At 43.3% G+C, this 18462-nt stretch overlaps 1 protein-coding gene across 9 annotated transcripts in view; it reads right to left on the reverse strand.

Moving 5' to 3' along the window:
* The window catches only part of LOC147463659 (uncharacterized), a 122581-nt gene that overhangs the window by 71110 nt on the left and 33009 nt on the right, over nucleotides 1–18462 (reverse strand). For 5 of the 9 annotated variants that reach the window (XM_086490060.1, XM_086490046.1, XM_086490041.1 and 2 more), the window contains exons 6-9: nucleotides 14904–14979; nucleotides 10789–11028; nucleotides 5083–5158; nucleotides 4793–4950 (exon numbers count right to left, since the gene is read on the reverse strand). In XM_086490060.1, the coding sequence (XP_086346186.1) occupies nucleotides 4793–4950; nucleotides 5083–5158; nucleotides 10789–11028; nucleotides 14904–14979 (550 nt within the window). The remainder of the gene's footprint in view (nucleotides 1–4792; nucleotides 4951–5082; nucleotides 5159–10788; nucleotides 11029–14903; nucleotides 14980–18462) is intronic. The other 4 variants (XM_086490067.1, XM_086490033.1, XM_086490057.1 and 1 more) reach the window with 3 other exon arrangements.

An 18462-nucleotide genomic window follows, 5' to 3' on the forward strand; every position in this document is an offset into this window, starting at 1 on the left:
GCCACGTGTCATTGTCCACGCGAGAGTCCGCCCAGTGTGAACTCAAGCCCAACTGCAACTACTGCTTGTCCCATGCCAGTGACACTGTAGCCCTACTACACCTTTCTCTCGGGCTGTCCTTATCTCAGGCATAACTTCTTTCATATGAGCAAGCTGTGAGAGTGTGAGGCCGTCCCCAAGCAATATCCCCGTTTTCTTTAGTGTAGGATGCCTCTTCAAGAAATCCTTGTTTGCTTCCATGGAGGAAAAGAGAAGGATCAATGCTCTCTCCTTTAAAGTCTCCCCATTTCCTTCTCTCTTCTTCCCCACTCTCTATGTCTTTGTGTGAGTGGCCTCACTACCCATTATAATTAGAAGTTCTTTAACTTCCCCTCCACATCATCATGGTCTTTTAGAACAGTCACTCGTACATGTAGAGCTCTAGCCTTCCTCCTTTGCTCTTCCTCTAGGGTCAAGTTGATGATTGTGGGAGTGGGGATGACTGTTGGTTCTTTCCCTTCTACTTTCTTGGCGACTTCTATCCATTTCTCGGCCTCATCTACCTTCTTTTGGTGCTTTTGTGGTTATATCCACCCATGAGAACATCTTCGCCTCATGTTGCTTCTCTTCTTCTTTGATCTTCCGCATTTGTTCTTTGATGACTTTGAGTTCCTCTATCATCGAGGGCTGGATTTCTCCTTCTTCAAGTCCACTCCCCGCTCTAGTTTCTGCAAGCTCTCGTTTGAGGGCTGAGATCTCCTCTCAGAGCGCTTAGACTTTCGCATGAAGGTCTTCTTTCTCCTTTTTCCATTGCTTGCTCTTGTTGAAGACCATTTGGATGAGGTTGTCCTTCTCCTTCCACCATCCTTCCATCTCCGTTTTCCACTCTTTCGTTTCTTTTTACACTTTTGTTCATGACCATGAATGTTGCCTTTGTGACTGGCGGGGAAGACTTGCACATGGGTGAGCCGCTCTTGGTCTCCATTGCTGATTACATTGGACAAAAGTGGTTCAGCAGCTCATTTTAGCAAGCTGTCCCCCCTCCTCAGTAGGATGGAGCTGCCCCCTTGCTTGCCTTTGTATTAATCAAACAGAGCCTTAATATATGTATCGAAAGGCAGCATTGGCGACAACACAACCAGAAGCTCGTTAGGTGCAGCCCACGACCAGCAGAGAGAGCAGTGTGGCAGTAGAGGGTACTGTGTGCAGCTCATCACCTGCTTTATGTGCAGCTCGTCAGCCCACAACCAATTGATCACCTGCTTTGTGCACACACACACACACACACACACACAGGGGGGGGGGGGGGGGGGGGGGGGGGGGGGGGCGTTGCTCGCTGCCCTAAGAGCCCACGCTCTACTGTCTTGGTGCCCTGAGACCTGCGCGCTGCTGTTGTGTACTCGTGCTGAGGCTGAGGCCTACGAGAGAGAGAGAGAGAGAGAGAGAGAGAGAGAGAGAGAAAGAGAAGAAATCTTAATTAACATCTACCAGAGGCTAAGAGTCTACGCGAGGGAAATGAAATGAAATGATATATTAACGTCTTCAAAAGGCCAAAATGACCTATGAGACCAAGCCGTTACAACATAGTGAATCTGATACCAAGTCCGGAATCAAAAGAACTGAAACAAAAAATACAACTACTACAAGCGGGGACTGTATGGATGTGCCAACTAATACAAAAGGTGCCCAGTACAATGTCTAGTACAATGAGAGAAAAGAGGGGGGGGGGGGGATATGGTAGAGATCCATCCTCATCTGCACTTTGGACGTCAAGAAAGTATGGCTCGAATCCTCTGATGTAGTCTCCGTCGATACTGTGTAGCTCCTCTCCTCAATCGCGGTCGTCTAGATCTCCCTAGCTCCAATGCTCAGCCTATGAGAATGCCAGTAGTGGTAGTATTTGTCATAATAATCAATATCTAATTCTCCTAAATGATTTTCTCATGTTAAACTGATCATTTAATATGGGGAAGTGCCACGGGAGAAAAAGCTAGAATATTGGTTAAGCTAGCAGACCGGCCATGGTAGGGATTCAAAGGAGGGAAAATAGGGATCCAAAGGGGAGGCCATATGCAAAAGACCAATGTGAAACAATGGCAAAGACCCTAAGGTTCAGCCCATTAAGACTTCCAAAATGCTAAGGTTCCAAAATTCAAAGGTCAAAAGCCTAGGAAAATTGGATGCTTTGTGTGTGTCCCAAAAGTCTTTCTCAAACCCTATGAAGGAGGGGGCGAGCCCAAGAAGTAGGGGATGAGAGAGAAACTCACACACACACACACACAAGCTTCCTTTGTACACAAGGGGAAAGAGGGACACATGTCAGCTCCCTAGCCCATATGCCCACAAGGTGTACTCAAATCCTATTGGATGGCCTTGGAGGTGGACCAATGAGAATTAGGTTAGAGTAAGTATAGTTTAATTAATTAAAAAACACTTAATAAAAGAACCAATAGGAATTAAGCTCTCTAGAAGACTATTGGACAGTCTCCCAAGGGGTCCAATGAGCATTCAGCAGCCCAATGGCTTGCCTGATTCCTATTGGCCAGGAGACAAAGGGGTCCAATGAGAGTTTAGTTGCATTAATTAATTAGCAAAAGATCTCACAAAAGGGAAAGGGGGACACATGTCAAAAGGCTATCACTTATGCTGCTTAATTTCCATTGGCTAGGCCTGGGGAGGTCCAATAGGGCTGTAGCATGAGCGATTAGCAAGGGGGGTCGACCAAGAGAGAGAGGGGGCTGATTTTCTCAAGGCATTATTCACTTACACACTCACACAATCAATGTGTGAAGCAAGAAGACTCTCTCTCTCCTTCTCAAGCTTTAATGGAAAGCTTACCACCTACTCCAAGCTTGTGAGAAGGGAGGCCTGCACCAACAACTCTTGGCTTTGTGATGCAAATCCAGCCAAGAGCCAAGCTTCAATGCATGCTCATATCCTCTACCATGCTAATTACTAAGCTAAGATATGCTAATATGAGTGATTATGTGAGGAGATGTATATCTTTCTCGTAAGACTACTCCTTCCTCTCAATCTACTCTCATACCCCGCTAGCTCTCACCATCTTCGAAGGTGTGTGAGGTCTTAAGTCTGAGACCATGAGGGAATTGATGTTGTGTTTGATAAGTGTTTTGCTTAGTGCTTGAAGTTTCCATCTTCATTGCACTAGCTAGTATTGAAGGAACACAAAGAATTGTATTGTAAAATGTCTCTCTTGATGGGAGAAACCATAATACAAAGCCTTTTGGAGGGGGGACGGCTCCATGCAAATCCGGTCCTCAACTGTTGTCAATTGCTTAATTTCTCTCTTTTGAAGTATTGTTCATGCTATCTAACTAGGTGTTATACTTTTTGTTGCTCTCTCTCCACCCAAGCACTCTTGTTATTCTCATTAGGAATCTATTCTAATGAAATGCTCACTATGTTCATGCTATTTTCCGCTACACACAAGTTACTAGACCATTAAATGTTACAGTATTTGTGCGGGCACAGCTCTGCAATGGCGGCTGCTCCTCTAGTGGACCTGCATGAAGACCTTGCACAACAATGGACCGTACACACTGGACCATGTTGGGGGTCCAATTATGAAAACCTTGGCAATTCACCTTACTCAGACTTCACTTTATTTCACATACACATGGCTCTATGTGCCGCGTGGACATGCACAATTTTTTCACAGTAAGGTTTGTCTATTAATTCTAAGGGATTTTGTACCGGCAACTTTGTGAGCCTGTTTGCTGGACCTGCATGTTCAAACAATTCCATTAGATAGGTTTTTCCATTTCTAAACCCCCTTCATAGATGGTTTATACATGTGTTTGATGCGTGATGTTACACTTCAATGGGCATCCAGCAACACCAGCTTGTAGCCTAGGATAAGTGCCACGTGTCGGTCCAGGTCCTTGGTCAAATTCATCACTATGTCAAGGGATATGGGCCTCAGAATACCCTAAACCTATGTGTGTACGCATGTGCATATTTGTGCAATTTTGAAGGAAAAATCAATAACATGAGCTTTGAGGTTGGTTGCTGCAAACTTTAACAATTTGCTACCCCAAGCCTTGAGGCTAGTGCACAAAACTCAAGGTTTGTCTCCTCACACATCAATGTTCCAGCAAGAATCACCCTCTTGTCCAAATTGATGACTTCATTAAAAAAAAACATACAAAAAAAAAACTCATGGAAATCAGACATAGGAGCCTCCATGTCTTGAGATGGTATGGCCTGCTCAGAAATGGAACAAAATTTTCATGAGTCAGTCTATGGCTTGAAGCTGGTTTTTAGAACAGTAGGATAATTACTTGGCATTATTTTGGCTCGACATTAAGCTTTCAAGTCCTTTTTGTGATTCTTAGAAATGTCCCAAAACTGAAAAAGATATTTTTCAATAACAACTAGCCTTGAAATGGTTATGCTTGATTCAGGGCGAGTTTACATTCCTCCATGAGTCCATGACTGACATGACACTAGAAGGGTTATTTATGCCATTCTTTTCATCTACTTTACAAGGCCCTCTAATATGATTGTTCTGTGTCTTTTCTCACTGCTGAGAGAACCTTGGATTCAACCAAAACAAAAACTCACATTGCGTATTACTATAGTTTTTCATGAGCAAAAGCATTGTTTTGAACAAGATTCCATTAGGACTTGGAAAAAAGAGAAAAAACATCACGTTGTTAGTTATGAACGAGTCTCAATATGCTAGTTTTCTTTAGAGTATTTTGCAGCACAAAGAACTTGACATGCCTCAGCCAAAACATCAATGCATCTTGGAAAGATCATACTTTGGAGAAAAGCATTGTGTAGCACTCACATCATTCCACCACCCTATTTCGGGAATGGTTTCTGTCACAATCAGATTTGTGGGTAATGTTAATTCCAAACCAATTGAAGATGGTGCCCCTGAACTATCCCCAGCAAAAGGGTATCCAAGGTGCACTACAGAGCTTGTCATCATTGTAACTGCAAGACCTTTGGAGATTGTCAATTTTTTGCAAACATATATGTATCGAGTGACAAGTGTGGGTACTATAAAGCTTAGTTCACAAAACCAAAGCACAATGAAGGTAGAAGCAAGGGTAGGTGGATAAAAGAAAAACATACCATGCTCAAGCGTCCATCCCTTTGCTGACCGGGATGCTGGTGGAATGGACAGTATGTCGAGCCCAAAGATTCCACCCTACATCAAACTAATGCTATAAAATTAGAACATATTTACTCTGCATCAGTGCTTTTTACCATTTGCAAATAAAGCACAATCACCAATCAAGTGTGTGATTGAACTACTAGACAGCATAAGCATGTCGTCTACTTGAAATAAGAAATTTAGTCTACTTAGGCACCATACGTAATGCACCATGAGTGTGACACACTACATCCATAACCCTTTTTACACCATATAATTTTGCATAACTACTTTATTGACTGTACATATCTACATATGGGCTCATGAGTGAAACCAACCTAACACCAGCCTTGCACAATTAGATTTTACGTGCCCTTCAAGGCCCAGAGGAGAAAAACAAGGGACTCAGCAATGGAAACTGCATCACATGAAACCCAATTCAGATTTAATGGATAAATGCAAAAGCAGTATGTATAATGCTATATAGCGCACGCGCACACACACTTCTGTTTGGTCGAAAAGAAAAGTGTATTAAAGATCGATTTACAAAGTTGAAGAACTCAAGAAGCGGTTCAGCCATTAGCCAAAACATGCTCCATACAAAACTAACTAAGGTCTATGCAATCCTTGAGTGAGAAGGCTGTCAGACAAGGATTGATACAATGATCTTCGAAAGTAAGTGTACATCAAAAGAAGAAGGCTCGAAAATCACAGCATTTCGCAATTTACATGAAGTCCAGAGAAGCCAAATTTGAACCCAGGCGAAGAAGAACATATGACACTTCAATTGCATAGGAAGTGAGTCAAACATCCAGAACTGCCAGAAGATGGAGATTTAAGTCCGAGAGAAGATGACACCTGATGAATCAATTGCTTCGCAAAGGGACAAAACCAAAGGATATGTGGGGAGGTCTCAACTGCTCCTCGACAACAATGACAAGAAACTGAAGCTATTCTTTGTTTTAAGAGCAATGAGCCCGAAAGAAGAATGCCAAGAAGATAAATTCATAGGAAGACCCTTTCTTTTGATGGCAGCTTGCTGTTCCGTATTTTTGAGAGCCTGCTTTTCCATATGGTGAGAGAATCTGTACAATGCCAAACAGAATTTGCATGTGCTTCAAGCCAAGGCTCAGGTTGCAACAATAAGTACACGTGTTTGGCTGTCATATCATACAGAAAGCAGTTTTTATCCTGATGCAAGATGCACCTTGTTTCTGTTTGCAACGGAGGAAGGCTGTAGCATTTGATGAATTCTATGCCATAGGGGCCGATAAAGTTGCCCCAGTCCATAGGTCCTTTAGGCAAGATGGAAGACATCACATTGCCCTCAGGATACAAAATATCATTCAATCTGGATATACCTCTAGCACCAAGAAAGTGAGCTTTACAAGGCTCTACCATAGCTAAGGGCAAGTCAAATACCTTGCTGCTATGTATATTTTCAGCTCGGAGAGAATTGCCATCCGGTTCTTCTCTGCCGTTCCATCTAGAACGAACCAAAGCTTCCTTCCAATTTTGTACTAGTCCAACAGTGAACGGGCGAGCTCAGACTAAACCATGGAAATGACCCATAGACCAAACCTCAATATGAAAAATCCAATTTCCAAATGCATTGGTGGGAGGATTTGTTCCCAAAGCAACTAGCATTTTAGCAAGAGGCATGAAACTTTGAATATTAACTTGTCCAGATGATCAAAGGTAGAAAAAATTGGATGCCATCATAATTGATTGTACAATTCTGAGCCGAACATGCAAGGCCCAGGTGGAGAGCTTCCAGTAATCACATTTCACCCTAAACTTGTCCAATACCCATCTTGCCATCTGTTTAATCGTAATATTCCAGCCAATAGGGTATCCCAAATGCCTCGAAATAGTGTTAGAATCTAGGATTTGTCCTAGCCAAAGTATAGAATGCCATTGTTTTTATTCAAACAAGAAGCTTGGATTTCTTAAAATTTGCCCTTAGCCCAGCTATCAATGCAAACATTCCTAAGGCTTGCATAATACATTTGGAATCATTTCGATCATCCCAAGGAAGACCCTCATAGAGTTGCACTCCATGACGTTGATTTGTGGTTGTTAGATGGTCAGCAAGGGGTGAGTTGCAAGGGACATCCTTGCCAAATTGATTTTCCCAAAGACTGTGAGCGAGTGAGTTTAGAATTCAAAATAAGCTGGGCATGCCACGTCATAATTTTGTGACATTCCATGCCCAGACCAAACATATAGAGATACAGTACCATTTTGTTCGTGAGAAGACCAAGGATGGCTCTATCCGCCTAGAGTACATCCCAACTTCGGATAACCCTGCTGACATCTTCACCAAACCTCTTCCATAGGCGAAATTATCATCTCATGCCAGCTCCCTTGGACTCGTTTCCCGTCCACGAGCAGAGAGGAGGTGTTAAAGTCCAAATTCCTATCCGATGGTAGCTCCAGTAACTCCTAGGAGCAGATTAGAGAGTGAGGTTTGTTTTGTGGCTATGCCCAGCCGTACTTGAGGTAGATGTACCTGTTCACGGTGGTACACTTCACTATGTTGCTCACCAGGTAGGTTGGCATGACGCGAGACCCCCGTTCCTAGGGTTCCCTGGGATCAGAGTCTTGATTCTTTTGCAATTCTGCTACTAAATATGTGTGCCAGGTCACTTCTAGTGAGTTTACATATTTATTAGCATATTAGGCCATTCATCTAGGGTCGTGGAGTTTCTGGCTGAGATAGGGCGAACTGATAGTTTTCCTATATAGGCAACCCCCCCCCCCCCCCCCCCCCCCTCTTTAAACTTTTGGCATGTTGTTTAGTGCAGAGATCGAAGCGTTTGGGCACAATCTACTAGCATTTTTTGCTTGGCTCGCATTTTGTGTGCAGCGACTTCCTCTCTCTAGCATTTTTCTCTCTCCACATCGATCACCCTCTCTCTGGCATTTTCTGTTAGCAATCCATCCTCCCCTTGCTAGCGCTTCCCTTTCACAACGTATGCACACCCTCTTCGATGTGCCACTACCTGTGGTGTGCTCGTGCCCGTTCGGTGGACGGTACGCACTAGGACCTTGACGGCGAGGAGATCCATCGCGATAGATACGAGATCTATTGGCTGCCCGGTACATGGAGGTGTTTTTCTCACGGTTGCAGACAAGTTCATCACATGATTCACCCTTTTCTGTTGCACCTTTGATAGTTTGAGCATTAGGTACTCTACTCGAAAAGAGCTTTCATTTGATTCCCACATTGATGTTTTTGTTATCAGTTTTTCGCCGATTCTAGAATTTTCTAGAAGATTCTAGAATATTCTAGAAGCTTCTAATCAAGGGCTAGAAGAATCTAAAAGGAGTATTCCAAAAGAAAGATAAGTGTCAAGACACTTGTTACATGTGTAAGGACACTTGTCAAAGACAAAAGACAATTTACCTTTTTCCTCTTTTTACAAAAGGTAAGACACTTGTGCCAAGACACTTGAGACACTTAAGGACACTTGTCAAAGATAATTTATCTTTTTAGACAAGTGGCAAGACACTTGCTACCACATAACCGTTTCCTCATTTTGATGATCACCTCATTGCTGAAATTACTCTCTAATCTCAGCCAAAGAAGCCTCTACATTACCATCACCATTACTCTCTACATGCTACCTCTCTCTCCCTTAAGCTCTACATACTACCTCTCTCTCTCTCTCATTCAAGATTATGTGAGGAATGAAGACATTGGAGGAGGTGCTACCGTAGTGATCACATGAAGGAGAAAGCATGAGGAAGCCAATGCTGAATTTTTCTTCATCGAAGGACGTCACTCTTGCGCATTCAACGTGCAAGAGAAGACAACCGGTTGTGTGGCCCATTGGTAGGCTTTTGGGGTGACACACAAACGGGTGAGTTTCTCAAACTCTTGCATGTGCTTGCAAGGGCAACACATGCAAACAAGGAAAACCAAAAAGATTGTTTTCTTACTGATTCCATGCTGAATTTTCAGCCTATACACTTGTAATTTCTGGAGAAATAAACATATTCTTGTGAAGGGGCCCAGCAATTCCGGGTCAACGGTGTGTCACTCTCAATCTTCTCTCTCTATCTCTCTAATTTGTCTCTCTCAATATTTCAAGTTATCCATATCTCCACTCATGTATCATGCTACCATCTCTACACATATATGTCCCTCTTTGTTAAGCTCTAACCGGAGATTAGTATTTATCTTTTATGCAAAGTGGTTAATTGGTAGTAATAAGTAATAAGCTTGTGGTGTGTCAAGGATGAGTTTCAACAACTTTGGAAGCTCCTCCGGAGGTATGCAAGGATTTGTATCAGAGACCAAATGAATGATCACTAACTGCTCCAATTGGTCTAGGAAATATCTCAAAGTCACCAATCTGTGCAATCAGTTTAAGAGGGGACAAAACATAATCCGTTTTGCTCCTTCCATCCTCATGTCTCAAAGGATCATATCTCTAGGCCATTAAGAATGGCCAATCCATGTGTTGCCCCCATCCCTGGTTGATATCTACGTAGTCAGTCACCTCTCTTGCATCCTGTGAAGCATTCACAATGCCCGAATCATGTGTGTGAATCTCTTGTAATAGCTCCTCTGAGGTATCATAGAAGGGCACCTGATGATTCTTCATTTAAGCTATTCAACAATGATTCTCAACCATGGATTGATCTGGCTGCTGCAATCCTTGAGGACATTGGTATTGTACATTGTTGCTTCTTGGTGCGATGGTTTGAATCCTTCAAACTCGCACTTATGGTGGAAGGAAGTCATGAGCTTCACTACACGGAGACCTTCAGACTCTCATCAAGAAATAAACTCTCTCCTTGGCAAAAAATTAGCCATGTCTCGTGTCATTACTCGGCAGAAAAAATCCCATGGCTAGAGTTGGGCAAAGCATGAGTCTCTGAAACATTGATACCAGGGTACTTTTCAGTGCTATTTTTTTGACATGCATGCAGTAGATTTTGAGTACCTAGCAATAGAGATGTATTATGACACATTTGAAGCAAAAGATACAATGTATAGATCAGCTTTATAGAATCACCCCAAAAGAAAATTATGGCAGGTTGTGTTTGACATGGGCATCTTGCTAATAATTTTTTGTCATTATTTGGTGCAAGATTGAATTTGGCTTGGTGATGTTGCCAATAAAGTATGGAGAATGAGAAGAAGGGTATCTTGGTGGAAAAAACATCTTTGAATGCTTGGCATTGCAAATTCCTTTCAAGGAAAAATGTTTCTTCAGTGAGCCATGGTGGTGGGTTCAATTCTGGCAACAACCTTGAAACGGAGGAAACTTTCTCATGGTTTCGGTAGTTCCTATTTATGTCTTGTTAAGTGGCCGCCAATATGGAATTACACTTCTTCAATGTAGCATGCAGTAGATGGACATAATATATCATCATAACCATGGCTTTTTGGTTGTGATAACTTTGCAGAGACAAATGTGAGTGTTGTGATCTTAGCCAAAAAGGAGTGATGTGAAACGTTGCAACAAATTATCTGTAAAACTATTTGTAACCTCCCTAAACCTTGCCACTGCTTTGGAAGACTCTGGAAGAAGATTACCACATAGAAAAAGTGTTCTTAAAAGCACATGTAACAGTTTACTCTTGTGCCAACACAAAAGTGCATAAAGGGGGCGCACTATAGCACATTTCAAAAGAAAACACCATGACTACTTCGCTTACAAGCAACTTACCACTGATAAGTAGATATTTGCAGACTTCAGAAAAGGATTCAACATCTGATGGTAAGCCCGAATTGCAACATTAGCAAACGTAAATGCTTTTGGAATTGTGATAGTAACACCCAATGTCGGCTCATGTAAAGCACGTAAGCGGGGATTTTTCATATGATTAATCCAAAGATAAATTTTCCACTCGCCGGCCATTGCCCAAACTGTGCTTTCATTTGTTTGCTTAAAAACCTCGTATGACTTCTGCAAGAAGAGGAAAACAGCTAATCACTGTTGCAAGCACAACAGGAGAGTAGATCAAAGAGATTGTGATGCGCAAACAGATGCTTCTGTACATTAACAGATCAATGACGCCACGGAAAATTGATAATTTTACAGAACAAGTTAAGAATCAATTCCTTATATTTGCGATCTTGGTAATCTTGAGGTACTGAATAGAGTAATTTTAAGTCATTCTTCCAGCATCTATTACAAAAAGGCTTTTTACAACATAGAAAACATTGCTTTCAATTGGTGTTGAAGTGACTCTACACATTTTACATTATGTGGACCTTTGGGAACTTTTCATTGGCCCCAACCGCAATCAGGAGTCATGTTTTACATGGCTCATGGTGCAGACAAAGTTCTTTGCTGCACTCAAGTTGCACTTGAGTATTACAGGATAAGAAAATGGGAGAATTTGAGAGATGTACACAGATTTACCTGTTGACTAGCAATGCTCTGAGGTGCTGTTGTTGTACACGCATACTAGCCTTCAGCCAAGACTCTTGCACCTGCAAACTTATAAGAAGAGAGAGATGGTGTTTGATCATCCATACACCAAACAAGCCTGGGACTACCAGTATGCATGGCTCCTATCCAGCAGTCTCCGCTTACCATCAAACGTCTGTATTATAGTGTGCCAGCACCAGAGAATTGATTTTTGTTGATGGAAAACTCTGAAACACTTCAAAAGAGAGGGAAAACTCCAAATTGGAAGCTAGCTGGTTGGCCATTACATATAAGTGAGTTAAGCCTTTGAGCAAAGGTCTCTCAGTTCGCTACTATTGGAACTTCGGAAATGCAAGTCTGGATAACAGACCATGACAGCAAGCACTAATTTAGAGTGACCATGTATGGATGCCATGATTTGAAAGTATTAGACACGGTATAAAGACTTATGAGAGAGCACTGATAGTCTGGAGAGGCGCCGGGGGGGGGGCCCAGTAGAATTTTCCATAGAGTGGGACTTGAGATTCCATATGTTACGTGAGGAGATTTCTGTGGGCTTCTTTGACCAACTCTGGTATGCATCTTTATAGAGGGGAATGCTGCAGACATTGCCAAGGCCAAGTAGGGTGTTTTCCAATTATGTGGGCATCTGACAGCATCAGCAGGTACCTTAAGAAAAATAGGACACATGTCTCTAGTCTTGTAACAATCTGAAAAGTTATGTGTGGCTCCAAATTGGTCTTTTTCATCTGTTGCGTTTAAAGTGGGTCAGATTTGGATGGTCACTTATGTGGGTGAACCATAGAAGGGGTTGGAATTGCGTATGAAAGGAGGAGGCTGCATATTGAATGTGGAAACCTAGGGACATACCTGGCCTTGCAGGTATTCTTAACCCCCACTACTATCTTGCAGCAATATGGGGTGCAGCCTCTCCATTGTCCGATGGCTCTTCTTCTTTCCATCAACCCCTTCTATTCCCATCATCCTACCCCTCTCCACATCTGGCTATCTTGGCGCCATCATCCTGTCTTGTAAAAAATCAAACGCCTAAAGTTTGCATTTTTTAAGCTGTGGGGCAGATCTCCAAAATTGCTTGAGCCAAAGAGCCCCTGGTATGAATGCTGTCACCGCCTCTTGAACATTGAGAAACCCTTGCATGGTTGTTGTGGCATGGATACCTCTTTGAATAAAGAAACCCATGAACAAGGCACCAGCCATGCCAATAGTCCTCCCTCCTGCCCTTCTTTTCCTCCTCCCTTTCCAACCTCTCCTCTTTTATCTCCCAATCTCAAGCATATGATGATGAGGATGCTGATGGAGATCATGGTGAACCACAAAGAATCCCAAAGGCAAGATATGATAGGATTAGAGAAGAAACGCCGTTGGGATGAAGAAGCAAGACAAAATGGGGAAGAGAATCAAGCTCAATAAGAGCCTGATCAGAAAGCAAGGGTCGAGCACTGTACAAGTTCTCCACTGTAGAGCATTTCCACCCAAACACTGACAGCCTTACGCAAGTTTGAAGACTCAATGAAACGTCCGCATGCATAGGCTGCATCAAATTGCTGTATGAACTTCAAAGCTTTCAACCTTTCTTGCACTTTATTGAAAGTGCAAGAAATTTCACTGTCGCACCACGTCCCTTGTAATGAATCAACTTTAGGAAAGGTGCCAAGTTGTCATAGACAAATGGTTGCAAGAATGGTGCTCTAATACCCAATAACCCGTATTCACACCACCTCTCTTGCCTGCACTACATATAACTTCCGCATGAGGGTGAGAAAACTAGCCATCCCAAAGTGTTGTGCATGCTATTTGCTATACACACTCAAAAGCAATGCCCGAGAGGAAGGATAGATCCAAAGAAAATGTGCATCCTTGTAATATATCAACTTTAGGAAAGGTGTCAAGTTGTCATAGATAAATGGTTGCAAGAATGGTGCTCTGATACCCAATAACCTGTATTCACACCACCTCTCTTGACTGCACTACATATAACTTCTGCATGAGGGTGAGAAAACTAGCCATCCCAAAGTGTTGTGCATGTGCATGCTATTTTCCATAAACACCCAAAAGCAATGCCCGAGAGGAAGGATAGATCCAAAGCAAATGTGCATGAGTCTCCTCCACATGTCACCAACATGGACAGCGTGCATCTGAAATTTTGTGTTTAGCATGTACAACGCCTAATGGAAGCACTCCAACAAGCTGCCTAGGAATAAACGTCCCTTAAGAGGAAGATGACTTTTCCATATGCGTGTAATACATTTACGCCACCACATGGACATTGTGCATATGAAATTTTGCAGTTCGCACGTACAATGGCTAGTGGAAGCACTCTTAACAAACTGCCAAGGAATAAACGTCCCTTAAGAGGAAGATGACTTGTCATATAGGTGTAAGACATTTGCCCCACCAAGCATCATTTTTTGCATATGCCACTAACAATTGGTTACCTCAAGTGCTCGTAACTTAGCATGAATGGGCTGAGCTGAAAGCCAAGAAAAGGAAACTTCACAAAGGTGATAATGAGCCAATCTTTCTAGAGCATTCAAAGGTGGAATGGCAGACAAGGTCAAAGCCAATCACAGGTTCAATACCAAAAAGAGCGGGAATGACCACCCAAACCAAAATGATGTCGAGAAATGAATGCATTGCCCATTGTCATCCACTAGATCATCCAATATATTCACCTTTTTGGTGCCAAGAAATATACTTTCCGAGGCGCATGATTAGTTAATGTAGTTGGAAAAGCCATACTCCAATGTAAACTTTCCAAACAAATAAAAAAACTAGCCAAAACAGTTCTAAGATGCCAAGATAAGTGACGAGTGACTTATTTCTAATCAGCAAGAAGTTGGGTGGCATATTTAAAAATTTGATACGCAGACTAGCCGTAAGAGCATACAAATCCAAAGCGTTCATAGTCATTTAGAGGGATCATTACGAGGCACAAACATAGTCATCAGCATATGATTGTCCAAGAAATGAGTTCCAAGAAGGTAAAACTAATCTATGGAATTGACCTGTCGCAGTCAAAATGATCAATATATAGTAGTCCTAGATGAAAGGCAATCGCATGCAGTAGTACTCAAGGGAAAGCCTTGAAGCATCGAACATCCAACAGATCAAGCATTAGTAAGATCGGCCTCTGGTGACACAGTGATCGTACAACCAATAAACCACATTTCTCATACGAGGACCAAATCCAAGCTTGAACACTATCTCCACAGTAGATTAGGAATGAGCAGCATCAAAGGCTTTTTCAATTTCAACTTGCATAATAAGAACATCTTAGCATATTTTGCAGTCTTACCCAGATAGACATTGGCAATATTTATCAGTCATTAACAAAACTAAAGGGTATATCTTACACATCCTTTGATATATTGAGAGGAGTATCTTACATTTAGCAAGTAAGCAGTCGTGCGATCCATCTGTTTTTGCATCAACAATTCTAACTTTTTCATGTAGATCTCAAACCTACACATCAAAAGTAACAAAAGTGTCAAATAGCTTCTTGCTTCAAAGTTGACAAGTTCAAAATACTAATGTGCTTGTACAGTCTAGACTACAAGAATTACGATCATTTAAGTTTCATGAAAAGGATGCAAGAAAAAGCCACACAGATACAATGAAGACATAGACAATAAAGCCTTTACTTGCTTCAGCAAGCATTTTAAGCACGCAAAATGCTTGCTTGCTTAAACAGTTTAAGCCCTCACAAAATCTAGTTAGCTCCCCTTTGCTCGAATAAACCTAATCTAAAAGAGCTGCAATGGCACAACGACAAGGTACTTCATAGAAAATGACCCCTCCCCCCCAACCTAGCATCCAATTTTTTTATTGTAGCAAGGCTACAGTGTCACTTCACAGGACAGACAGTTGGACAATTAGCTACAGTTGGTTTGGTTCACACTGGACGGACCCTTTGGGCTGGGAGTGACACGTGGCAGGGTACCTACGATGGTCTAGTGGACATCGTGGCCAGGTCACCACCACCACTCAATTTGGAGATAGACTTAGCTGACTGGACATTAATGAGCCGTTGGTGGCTCTTTATGGTTGTACATATGAGTAGTCGTTTTGGGCCAGTTCTATTATCTTGTACGTAGTTGTCTAGAGTGGGTCTTTACACAGAGCACGTCTTCACCATCCCAGCACATCTGTGCCTCGACACCCCCATTGTACCTGTGAGTCTTGGGCTGGAGCTGAGTGTGCTGCCACGCCAGAGTTTGTATCAGTCTTTGAGATAGTCGAGTCATATGTTCTGGTCTGCTGTTGTGTCTTTGTGAGCTCTGTTGGCGTCTATTGTTTCCTTTCTATTCAGTATGTGTGAGGGAGATTCAGTCTGTTGAGTGAGATTGTCACGCACATTGCACTGAGGACCACCCACTGTAGAGAGCACAACACATTATCCACGCTAAAGGTGCTCTCATTTTGGCGATCACGGTGGGACCTCAACTGAAATCTCACTCTGTGAGGTGCAAATCTTGAAGCTAGTTAGGTTTATCTAGCTTCACCGACCTGCCTTGCATTGTTCTCCTATCGCCTAGTCCAACTGGTCTAGTCCCCTCTCGCCCTGGTCCAACCTGTCCTCGTCCCTGGTCTAGACCTCCTCGACCCTTGTCTAGTCCTCCTCGTCCTTGGTCCAGCCTGGTCTAGTCACTTGCCTGGTCTAATAGAGTCTAGACTAGTCTTCAGCCAGCAATTGCAAGGTTGTCTTACCCGAAGGTTGGTTGGATTGGTGGTCACTGCATGACACATACAAGGCGGTCAGTCGAGTGTCAAAGCGCACTACTGAGCCCTCTGAAGCACTACAACAGAAGACGACCTTTGGTATCGAGTAGAAGTCCATCAACCTCATCACCTATCCCTCCACATACATCACCCATTTCTTCATCCGCTTCCACATCTTCCAGATCACCTTCTCCAGTAAAGCTCTCCCCTATTCTGCTACAGGCTACTGTGCTACAGGCTTAGCAAGGGGCCATGGAGCCGTTGCCTAGTGTTTTGGCTAAGGTAAACATCAAGTTCCCTACATTCAAAGGACTCTCTTCAGAAGATGCTGTCGACCATGCAAGGAGGTTTGTATCTCTCTATACGGGTCGTGGTCTTAACAAGGAAGATGCTTACTTGGTACTCTTTCCATCCACCTTGGATGGCTTAGCAGACAAATGGTACAGCCAGTTTGCAGAGAACCATTTTGCAACTTGGGCAGCCTTAAGGCAACAGTTCAGTGCAGCTTTCAGGCCCGGTGACTACCAGGAGAAGGTGTTGGATGAGTTAGCCAACATGGTGCTCCAGCCAGAGGAGACTTTTGCACAGCTTATGACTAAGACCAAGTCTCTGGTTGCCAAGCTTCCTCAACAACCCGATGAATTCATGGTGAAGAAGTGGGTGGAGAAGGCGCTTCCCAAAACTTCTCAACAAAAACTCCGAGAGAGTCTCCGGCCCGACGCCACTTTGGAGGAGTTCATCACAGCTGCTACTAGGATAGAGGGGGCTAGGAAGCTGTTCAACAACTCCCCTCACATAGAGACCTCCTCTGTGTTTCCGGAAAGTCCTGTTGATCCATTGACTTCTTTACGTAGAGAACTTGAAGCCCTAAAACTACAACGCGCTCTTCAAGAGGAGAAAAATATCTCTCCTCGCTAGGAGAAAACCCCACATCTTGAGGCTTTGGATCAAATCAAGAGAGAGCTAGAAGAGCTTCGGTCTCAACAAGAGACTAAGGCTATGGTATGGTGCAGCTCGTGTCGCTCTCCAGGGCATCCTCCACAGGACTGTCCCCTTCGGCCCTTCGGGCTTATTGCCACTTCTGCGAAAAATCTGGGCACGAAGACAAGGATTGCTACTATATCAAGGGGTTGCGGCAAATACAACAAAGTCTAGGTCCTTCTCTCCAACAAGGACTAGCACCTGCATCGAACATGGTCTCACCCTATGGCCATCAAAACCCGTTGCCACCTCTGCTGACAACACCTCCTATGCAGCAAGGTATGCACAATAACTTTGCAAATCCCAGCTTTTATCATGCTAGTACTCCTTCAGTTCCCCAAAGCTTCTACACGTCAGCCTCCGGTCCCATGCAGCAAGGGTAGAGACCACCTCGCCCCTCAAATAGGCCAATTTTGTGCTACAGGTGCGGGGAGTATGGACACTATCAGAGCAAATGTCCCTTACCAGAAGGGTCCCCTCCTTGCGACATTGCCTTGAAGCTAAGGATCACTATAGTAAGGATTGCCCAAAACAACGAGCGTCCACATCTGCAAGCACAAGCCAACAAGAGTTTACATTTCCAAAGCTTAACCTCATCACAGTAAGCTCCATTCCACAGGCCCCGCCTTCCACTCTTGTAGTTGCCTCTCAAGAAGGGTTGAAGCAAGTGGAAGAGCCAGCTGGGGTGCTCACACGGGCACAGAGAGCTGCTCTTGGCCTCAACCTCCCTGGTGGTCCAATCTTTCCATCTCCTGTCACACAAATGAGTCAACCTCCAGTAGTAGCTGACAACCCAACAGTTAGTGTCAAGAGCCAGCCTACCTCGCTTCTATCAGATATTGATGGTGCTTTCATAGAAGCAATAGAGGGCTTGCAAAAGCTTAACATACCAGAGCAAGCTCTAATCAAAGGAAACAAGCCCACAATAGAGTCTATCTTAAAAAACACTTTTCAACAAGTGTCATTGTACGACATGCTTCGACTTGATGCAAATTTTAGAAGTGACACCCTTTCCATCATCCAGTCTCTATACCCTGGTGCAGGGCCTAGTGGCGGGCACCTACCTGTGCAGCCCTTGGAGTCCTACATGATTTCATATCCAGCTACTCCCCTCACCGACTATAAAAGTCCTCGTCTCACTGTGTCTATTCTTGGACATCAATTCTCAGGCGTCATAGTGGATGGTGGATCTGGGATCAATATGATGCCAGAATTTACTATGTTGGCCTTAGACCTGCAGCCTAC

Source organism: Adiantum capillus-veneris, chromosome 2, assembly GCF_014529385.1.
Source record: "Adiantum capillus-veneris isolate H3 chromosome 2, ASM1452938v2, whole genome shotgun sequence".
In the NCBI taxonomy this organism is placed as follows: Eukaryota; Viridiplantae; Streptophyta; class Polypodiopsida; order Polypodiales; family Pteridaceae; genus Adiantum; species Adiantum capillus-veneris.